Below are 10,503 nucleotides of genomic sequence, written 5' to 3' on the forward strand. Positions count from 1 at the left end.
ACAATGGCTACATTGTGGGGGCAGTTGTGGCCAGGTGCTCTTTTTTTTTTTTAAGGAAAAATAATAACTTATGACTTAAAATCTTCAGGAACAACTAAGGTGTACAATAGCTAACCTGTGTAATCATCTGATCTTACTTGCGTTATCTTTATGCACCATTCCCTGGTCACTGTCTTCTTTCTGTTTTTTCGTCACACTCATCTGGAGTGTGTTGTTTGAACTTAGATTGTAAGCTCTTTACGACAGAGATCTGTGTACATGCGTGTGTGCAGCACCTTGCACAACAGAGCCCAAATTTTGCAGTACAGGTAACTACCATAATAGAAATAATTGTATTCTTTCCTTTAAATACAAATGTGTTCATTTAACAGAAGTTATTTCTAATAGCTTTTTTTTGCATAGACGTTTACTTTTTTTGGCAGAGGAGGGAGGAAAGAGGGGCAAAGAAATGAAACCAGCTACACTAGTTTGGATTGTGGGTGAGTGGGAAAGCAGTGCTCTAATGAACAGAGTTTCGGTAAACTGCTAACTAGTCTTCACTGTGTTGAACAGGTACACCTTCAGGAGTGCCTTCAGAAGAAATCAAGAAAAATGTGCAACATGTAAGCGAATGTGCAGTCCCTCCACAAAAAAGAACAAGGCGGAAGCTCATGAACTCTCCAGCAACAGCACAAAGTCCTGAAGCTTCTGAACAGTCTAGCCTTAGTTGCCTGGAGGATTCCCTCAGCAAGGAGGTCCGTCCTATTGTATACACACCAGAAGTTTGCAGAAAATCTATGCCAATCTTTTGTACACAGACTGTGGTAAAGCAACCATTACAAGTAGCAAGCCTTCCCGAAGTTAACAATTGTAATGTAGACATTCATTTCCCTTTGAAAGAAGAGTGTGACATGGACTTCACATATAACATGATACCAGAATGTGAACAGACAGACATGAACTCAACAGTGACTCTGTACGAAGGTACAAGTAACACAAATGACCCTTCTGCTGACTTGTCTGAAAAGGAGTCACACCTGTGCAGCAACAGCAGTGTTTTACAAAGGTAGTTATGTGCATCCGTGCATGAGGAGAATTCCTCATTCTTTTCCTATTCCTCTTTTCCTACATGCTTTGTTTTATATTGCTTCTTTTCATGCAATCTGTTTTTAATTATACTGTTTTCTATTTTTCTAGTAAACTTAAATAACTAATGATGTGATTTTTTTTTTCTTCAGAAGTTCTCAGCATTGGTCATTGTGGTCAATAGTAAAATTTCCATTGACTTCAGTGCGGAGGAGAGTCAAGCCAACACTTAGCATTTTTCAAACTCCTATCCTGTTTTAATAAGACATTAAAAACAAACTACAAATTAAGTTGTTAAATTTTCTGGTCATTTTGGATGTATTTTGCTACCTAATAGACTGGAGATGAGGTAGAGGGCACTTACTGGGAGTCAGGAAAACTGGATACTATTCCCAGTACTGCTTCTGTGTGGCTTTAGAAAAACTGAGATTCAGAGAAGTTAAGAAATGTTCCTATCTGTAAAATGGGGAAATACTAATCATCCTTCAAAGGCACTTTGTAGTCCCCTGATGAAAACTGCCATATATATGTTAACTACTAATATCGTAGTACCATGTTTTGGCTTTCAAAAGGAAAGTTTTATAAAGTATGTCCTTACCTTTCAAAAAAGACATTATAACTATATTTCTGCTTTTATTTGGAATAAGTTCATTTTACTACCAGTACTGTGTTTTTCAGTTGAAAAACACTTACTTGGCTTAAAGTGAGAAATAACTGTTTTCACACAGGATAGGGTTTTCATAATTTAAATTAGTATCTTATTTTAATTTCAGACTTGGTCTCCCATCATTGCTGAACAGAAATCCTGGTCCAATACATGAGCAGCCTTCTTATATGGCAATGACTTCTGCTGCTGAGAGAAAAAGGAAGTTATTAAGGTAATTTTAAAACAGTGTCTGTTCTACTGCCATTCAAATGAGCTTTTACCTACTGCTTTCATTTTCATCACAATTCTCATCCTGTAACATTTTCCCACATGTGAAGAAGTTTTTACCAAGTCACTGGTATCCAGAAATATGAGAAATTATTCTGACCCACAGTGGCTTTGACAATTCAGATTTAAGTATTAACCTTCCCAGGTTACGTAGAATCTGTTCTTAAGGGGTTTTTTATACGAACTATTTTTTAGTTTTAGTAGAATCAATACAGACTAACATTGCATTTTCTATAACTGTCTTACACTATATGTGGGAAAACGACTTCTGATTTAGAAGGGGAAATTGCATCATCAATTTGAAAATCAAATCGCTATCTGAAAATGTTGTGCCTACTGTTACAGAAAACACTGAAGATTACCAAAACTGAAAGAGATAAATGTTTTTCATGCATTTGACATCACTCTGTGTGTGTTATCAATTTCACTATTTTGTTAGTCAGTTACAATTTCTGTCTCAACCATTATAACTTCACTCTCATGAACTGCACTACTTAGATCCTGAAAGAGGATGTTTACTAGTAATAGCAGCAGCAAAGCTGAAACTGGAAGGGCAGCAAGCAGACTTCTATGCAAGGGAAGGGCATGAAGGATAAAGGGAGGCCTCATGTTTTGTGGAGTTACTTTGTGGCCTGTAAAAAATCACTTCTGAACATCAGGGTAGTAGAAATATCCCTCTCACACCACACCGGTTTTTAAGAGGGTTTTTTTTTATTTCAGGAGATGCTATTCAAAGGTCCTTTAGCAGAACATTTTGTTTTTAATTAAAAACAAAAAAACAGCATCCCTTTAATTAAGTTGCTGTTATAGATTGGCATTGGTTGATACAGTCAGTAATACATTCCAGCATAAGTTATTTTTTAATGTATGAATCAAGGCTCTATCCATAAAATGCTTCTGGAGAAGTCATGAATCCGGATATCAAGTTTCAAGTAGTTATACACACACACATAAGCACATCTGAGTGAGAAATACAACCCTAATTTTATGAGTGTATATCATTTGAAGAAAAAAACAAATCTTCAGTTATTCCTAATTTAGCAAAGGCACAGGTTTCAGAAATGCAGCACAGGCTGCATCACTGTTCTGGTACCTTTTTAAAACAGGTCTGATCTTCCTGGAAGTTCAGTGTACACACTCGTTCCAAGAAGTGAAGAAGCTCCATGCTCATGCTTTGGTTGACATCAATTTAAATTTAAAAAGAAGTGTTTTGTTGTTGCTTTTTGGGCTGGGAGATGTATCCTTTGTATTTCCACGTATTCTCAAATAATTATGAGTTGAGATAAACAATCTAGATGCCTGTGGCATTTCGTCAAAGCAGTGCACAGCATTCTAAAGAAAAATAACTACATTTCTCAGAGTACATGAAATGCCTCAGTTAAGTTTGCTACAAAATCACTCACTAATTCCTAAGGTTAAGAGGTTAATCCTAGAAATGTACATAATTACCTTTTTTGTTTCTGAGACTTTCTTTTGCCTGATTAGACGCAAATATTATGTTACAGTAGAAACTCTTCTAAAACTGAAGCATTCCAGTGTCTTCCATTTGAACCACTAAAGTCATAGAGCCTTATTGCCTCTCCAAAACAGCGGCTTCACTATCCCCACCCCCACATCCCCCACACACTTTTTCCTGCTCTCCGAACCAGGATAACTTTAGAGGAAACCTCAGGTCTTGCTCTCTCAGTAAAACTCTCTTCTCTTTCTCCCTAAAATCATGCTGTCTGACCACAAGTGACACACTAATTCCTAAAACCAGATGAGACACATTTCACCCTCTCTTATCTATCTCTGGGTGGGGGAAAGTGAGAAGGAAACCATATGCTTGTTTATGGAGAAGGAAGAGAGATATCATTCCTTATATTTTTCTCCTCTTTTCCCCCCCCCCCCCATGCCCTCCCTACACCAAATATATCCCTCCCAATCAAGCATTGAAATACAAAGTCTAAATCTCAACCATCCCTTCCCCCTCCCTCCCTCCCCGCCCCCAGCAAACATAATAACCAGTAACCCTAGTTTCCAGGTCAGTGACTGGAAGCCAGTCATTAGTAAACATGGGGAGGAAAGGGGATGGGTCCCTTACTAAAGGCTCCTCACATGCCCCCACTGAGAGTGGATCATCTTCCCAGGAGCCAGGCTTCAGAGATAAAGGGGCCCCAGCAATAGCAGGAAGCAGTCCTAACCTTAATCAGTTTTCCTGTTTGCTGTGTATTTGAGTAGAACACAAGTTTTTTAACAAAACAGTTTTTAAAGTATGAAGAATAGTGCTATAAAATACCGTAAGAGAAACAAGAAAACATGTAGAAATGTGGCTGTGGTTTATATTTTAAAACTTACTGTATCTTGATTTCAAAGTTGTCTTGCAGAATCAGGTCATAGAGGGTGGGCGGGACAATAGTGGAAGGAGTGTGATGTCACTGACAACTTCATGTTCATTGTAGTTCATTGTCATGCTTTAATTCCATTAGTTGAAATACTATAAAATGCTAGTTTTTTTCTTTTAGTAAACTATCAGCTTCAACCACCTTCTTAAAGCTTAGCTGTGAAATGATTGTCTCCCTCTACCCATCCACCTCCACTATATGGAGGCAGAGGGAGAATTATTGTAGTAATTAAAAAATTGACTAGAGCAATATACACAGCTTGACCATTTGAAGAACTTTTTATACATGTTGCATCTGGTTTCTGTTTAGTATGTTTATGTCCTTAATTGTGACCATCCAATTAGCATCCGTTGCTTCCCAAAATGTCAATGGAATTTTGGACTACATTGTTTCATGAAATGATATACTTAGTTTTTTTGTTTGTTTGTTTGTTTGTTTGTTTGTTTGTTTTTCACAATTAATACATTCCTACAAGATTGTACTACAAAGCTTTAAAAGAAAACTGTTTGAAATGAAATCTGAAGACAGACCAGAAAGAAAATTGAGTTTATTCTGTTGCATTTTCTTAATAAGACCCACTAATACTAGGTGATACTGTCTAATATATTTTCAGACTGCATGTCCTGAAATACCAAGGTACAGTGAGTGGGCTTAACATCACTTCACTAAAAGTAAACTTTTTATTTGTCTTTTTTTTCAAGTTCTGTGCCAAACAGTGGATTAAGTAGCCTGCAAAATCCTGTGTCTGCAAAGCGTATTCGACAGGATATCTTGTTAAGTCATAAACCTTTAAGAGTGCCCAAAAAAGCAGGTAAGTGTCAAAACTATAACTTACGATATTAAACTGGAATTTGTGGCCATGGCTGGTTGTGTAGGAGGTCCAAGATTAAATTTTGACATTTACAGTTTCTCATTTTCATGGTTTGTTGCTGTGATCAGTCAGCTAAGCTGTTTGCTGAATATGGTATGTCCATTCATTTAAAAAACAAACACCAAAAAAAACCAACAACCCAACTTGAAATAGGTTTAGTCAGTTATTGGGTCTTGATTAGGCATGGTCCCAGTATTCCAAGTTTATAACAAATTTAAATGATAAAACATAATTCTTATAGGTACTTTAATGATTTTAAGCACTCTAAAAGCGAACTCTTCACTGGTAGCAGGTTTGATCTGGCACAGTCCCATTGACAAGCATCAAACTTAAGTGCCTGCTATGGAATTTCCAGATCTGCTTTTATTGAGAAATAAAATAATCTCTTAAGCACTTTGCCAAACCTTTCTTGAATGCTTGTTTCATCTTTTAACACAGCATGATTACTTTTCCAACAAGAGATTTATTAGATAAATATTTGATACCATTTGGGAAAACACAGCAGTGAAGTTGAGAAGATGAAATTTGCAAGCAATATTTAAGGATTCTTTAGTCGCTAGCAAATTGTTTACAATACTCTAGGTGGTGTTCCCAAAACATTCTGTAAAAGGTGATCATAATAGTGGCTTGCAAGAAACTTCTGTCTGAAATGTAGAAAACTTTTTGTTGTAACAAATTCTATTACTGATTAAAAATGTATGAAGAGCATTTGTCCCACAATTTTCCAAAAAAGTGTGGCTTTCTTAGTTCTAATTTAACATTTAGTCTCTGTGTGTGCAGCGGGCCCATTGTAGATGCTAATGTATTTTATATTATTATTAGTCTCTTGGCATTGAAGGGTGTGTTACACAAGGGTTAATCCAAAGTAATCTGTTGTAAATTTGCCTCAAATTTAATGATTTTTTACTTGTGTTTCTAAATTTACTAAAACACCCAAAGCTAAGTCTATTTTGTGTTAGGAAGAACTGTCCAGGTTCATGTATTGTAACTGTCCTCCTTCCCACTTAGCAAATATCCCTTGAACCTTTTTGCCTTGAAAGAACAGCTGCTAAAAGCAAGATTTAAAAGTCAAACTGTGACATCTTAATCATTGTAAAAGTAAATTATCTTCCTTAATCTGATCTCCCCAGCCAGTTTTTCACATACATTTCTCTCTTAACTGGTCCCTTTATCACCTCAGCTCACTCTTGATTTTACACCTTTTAGGCTCCTATTTACTCTTGGTTGCAATCTCCAAATGAATTTTTACTAAGTACCCTCACTCTCATCTTTCCAAAAACTTGTGACGCCCACCTGTACCATGAAAAATTCCACATAGAGCAACCATAACTAAAGCTAATCAGAACATTTTTGACTAAATGTTCTTTATGAAAATGCATTGCTTTTTCAAAGCCAAAATGTATTTCTTTTCATAAAGTTTTCTACATAAGGTTTCTGAAGTCCAGGGTAGACACTCTGGTCACTTCCGAAGACTTTTTTGCTCCAAACACAGACATATTGACATAACTGTTTCCAAAAAAAATGTTCAAAGGATTTGGTTTTCCTTCCACAAATTTCAAAAGTTGTCAAGAAATGGAATTTTTACTCTCTGGACAGCTCTTAACCATAATCCCACATGGTGTATTCTATAATATCTTGCATAGTGCTGTACATTTTTGTCAGGACTTCAGTTTCATTTTTATTTGGGGAAAGCAACCTCACACCAGGGTTAATATCCTCTTTCATTTGGAGAGGGAATCAGTATTTTAGATGTATTGTTCCTTTCTTTAACAGAGCATACAGAATTTAAAACAAAAAAAGCTGAATGCTTTCTGTAACTTTATGTATGGGAAGAGATTATATGGAAAACTCTGAGCTAGATTGTGAACTACATCAGAACTGAATTCAGCACAGCTCAGGAATGGGGAGGATGCAAAAATGACTTTAAAGCTACCTATGCCTTCCCTCCTCTACCATGCTTGGTCATTCCCAATGCTGGCATAATCCTCTTGTACAATTTAGAGTAGGTTGAAGACTGCTGTACGTTTTACAGTCTACTGACTTTAGCAAAGTTTATAGTAGACAGACATGCTTCTGTACTTCTGTGTACAGTGCTATCTCCATGTTACTTATTTCTACCAAGTGTTGGGAAATAAGGGATACCAACGCCAATTTCTATAACTGTATTGTTAAGGAATCATGTATTTGAGTACCTACTTTAATACTGCAAAATATTAGACATACCAAAAAAAAATTTTTTTTAAGAAAAGGGATAAACGCAAATTAGTTTGCCTACCTTTCAGGTATTTAGTAACACATGCTTCAGATATGTCATGTACTTAAATACCATGTCACTGGGGGCAAGAAGAAAGAGTTATGCTCTTATCATAGTAGCAGTTTTGTTTCCAAAAGGGCGTGTTTCCGGAGAAAGAATGAGGTGGTGCTCAATAGCTAGCAGTAAGTTCTATTTTTATTTTTTCAAAATTGAGTTAGGGAAATTTGTCTATGTACAAATTTGAATAGGGTATTAGGCATACTGGAGAATAAAGTGTAAAATGTATATCTACAAATTATGTATACATTATATAGTTCCTTTCAATAAGGCACAAAGTTAAGTGGAGTCCTATACCTCCTTTATTGGTCGTGTTTCTGTATCTTCCACTATAAACTTATCAGAGCAAATTATCGTCTCACCTAGAAGAGCTGACTTTTTTTTTTTTATATATATAATAAAAGCTAGACTCTGATAAATGTAGAAAAAGCTGTAGAATCCACACACTGTCTCACAATAGTGGATTCTGGTCGCCCCCAACATGAAACAAAATAAAGAAATAATGCTCATACTTTTTGAAAGAGGTTTTTTTGTTTGTTTGTTTTTGTTTTTAAAATGACATCTATTTCTTCATTAGGAATTGGAACAAGAAGCCGGAAACAAGAACCAAATATGCAGAGGAACCTTGTTAGAAGTCTTTCTGAAGGAAATGTAACATTGGGTCTGAAATCAAGGACATCAACAAATCTTTTAATTCGTGTTTCCAAGAAAAAGTAAAATTTAGATGTGATGCTCATCATTTCAGGCAGGATTGCAAGTGGTCAAGTAAAGGATGGACTTTGATTTTCCCTGCTGCAGTATTTCTTGTCTGAGACTTATCAGCCCATGTCTGCCACTGTAATGCACGATTCTAGAATGACCACTTACCTTTCCAATGAGAATTTCATTGAAATATATCTTTACAATTTACATTTTACAAAACTTTTTAATGGATTTCTGGCTTCCCATAAACACATACAGACTTTTACTACTGTATTTTAGCACGAAAATAGAAACAAGTCATTGGGCTAGGGGGTGGAGGTTGAGTGATGTCCACTTATTTCATAGTGCTGTTTCTATAACCCATGCAAGCATAATAATAAATTACTGCCTTGCAGTACTCAAACTCTTCAGGAACCAGTGGTGTCAGCTTTTTTAAGAAATCCCTTTTTAATGTCACTTACAAATTCTCAGTCTTTATTATGATACACCAAATGTTTAAGTAATTAGAACATTGAGTTTATTGCTTTTATGTTTTCACTGAAATTTTCTACTATTAAACTTACGTTTTTTGTTTACAAATAAATGAACCAGCCCCTTATATTAATATATCCATGCTTTAGGCATTGGGATGTCAATTTGTTCTAAAATATAAATGTGGTGATGTAGGGTGATAGCACCAACATGGTACCAGAAGACAGGAAAAGAGTTTACTAGAAATTTTAAAAAATGGTAGCTGTAATATTTTGAGCTCAGACTTTTAACCTGACAATTTTTAACCTGTTGTTTAACCTAATTGCTTGAACAACTTAAATGTAAATGCTCCTCTGTATTTTGATGTTTTATAGTTTTCAAAACTCTAATTTTATTGTAAATAGGTGAATTATGTTAATTGTTCTGAATAAAGTTTTTATAACTGTAAACAAAGAGTAATAATGTTCTGTGAATTTAAAATTTAGAAAAGAATGAGCTTCTACTGTGGCTGCCTCTTCTAACCTAAAGACTCTCTGAATTAACACTGGTTTTTCAGGTAGTGTTTTAATAACTATAGTTTGTGCTGGACATTTTGTCATGTGTCTTTAATCAGGTTAGCTTTGTGTGCTAATAATTGTTTAATATTTAAATTTCACTAGTGTCCAGGGGCCCCGATCATGATGAACCCATTTTGCTAGGCCTCTGCAAACATAAAATTAAACAAGGGGGTGACTCTGACCTATTGAGATGGCCTATTGACATCAGTGAGGGTTCTTCTATTGATTTGTGTGGCACTGGGATTTCTCCCATGGTCTCTGGCACAAAGAGCTTCCATTCCAAAAAGCCAAACAACATAAGAAGAGAGAAGACTATCAAATATTTTTATAAATGTCTACATTTTTCTCTATATATTTTAAGCAAATAAAAATAACCTTTCCCCAACTGCCCCTCAGTGGAGTTATAGTATGTTGATTGATTTATTATAGTTGCTGTGTAGAAATGCCTCTTCAGAAGGGTTTTGAAAAAGAATAGTGGCAGCTTTTATGAATTAATTTGGGGAAGTACATTCATGGGAGGATCAAACAAGAAAGTTGCAGAGGTTGGCGTCACTGGTGCTGGTAGGGTTAATAAAAGATTAGGGAGAGAGTTCAGAAGAATCTTGAAGTTTAGAGGATGAAGTTTGAACTGGACACGATGGAAGAAGGTAACAGGAAGAAGTAGAAGAGTTAAAAATGGGGTGTGGGACAATGCAATCAGAATGATGGATGAAGATGCTTATGTTAGAGAGAGGTAATGTGGGTGTCGGAGAGCAGATGCTGATGCAATCTGCATGTCCCAAGCAGGAGGAACATCAGAGAGATTGAGGATGGAATACAGGCCTTGACCAATGTCAAGCCAGATGATGATGAAGACCTTTGCAAGAGCAGTTTTGGTAGAGTGAAGGGAAGCAAAAGATGAAAACGGACTAGGGGGATAGGAGTTTTACACAACGTTTGTAAATGACTCATTTCAAAGACTTGAGGTGAAAAGAAGCACGGAGATGGAACAGTAGATCAGTATGGACCATAAGAGTCCCATGAGTCCATGATGTGGCCAACATACGAAGTATGGACAAAATCATTTGTTTTGAAAAATTTCACTTATTTTTTGGAAAAGGTGGATCCAACAGTGTTTCATTTAATAAAATTGTCATATTTTTAATCATGTAAAAGAAATTCTAATTTATGACAGCTTGGAAACTTAAAATGAAATCTGTTGTCTTCTA

General features: G+C 35.9%; 1 protein-coding gene across 2 annotated transcripts in view; it reads left to right on the forward strand.

Annotated features, from left to right (window-relative positions):
* The window catches only part of KIF18A (kinesin family member 18A), a 108,738-nt gene extending 99,547 nt beyond the window's left edge, over positions 1 to 9,191 (forward strand). For both annotated transcript variants that reach the window (XM_008179246.4, XM_042849108.2), the window contains exons 14-17: positions 553 to 1,045; positions 1,839 to 1,943; positions 5,085 to 5,194; positions 8,143 to 9,191. In XM_008179246.4, coding sequence (XP_008177468.3) covers positions 553 to 1,045; positions 1,839 to 1,943; positions 5,085 to 5,194; positions 8,143 to 8,282 — 848 coding nt within the window. In that variant the 3' untranslated portion in view covers positions 8,283 to 9,191. The remainder of the gene's footprint in view (positions 1 to 552; positions 1,046 to 1,838; positions 1,944 to 5,084; positions 5,195 to 8,142) is intronic.
* Positions 9,192 to 10,503: the final 1,312 nt, after the last annotated feature.

This window comes from Chrysemys picta, chromosome 4 (genome assembly GCF_011386835.1).
Source record: "Chrysemys picta bellii isolate R12L10 chromosome 4, ASM1138683v2, whole genome shotgun sequence".
In the NCBI taxonomy this organism is placed as follows: Eukaryota; Metazoa; Chordata; order Testudines; family Emydidae; genus Chrysemys; species Chrysemys picta.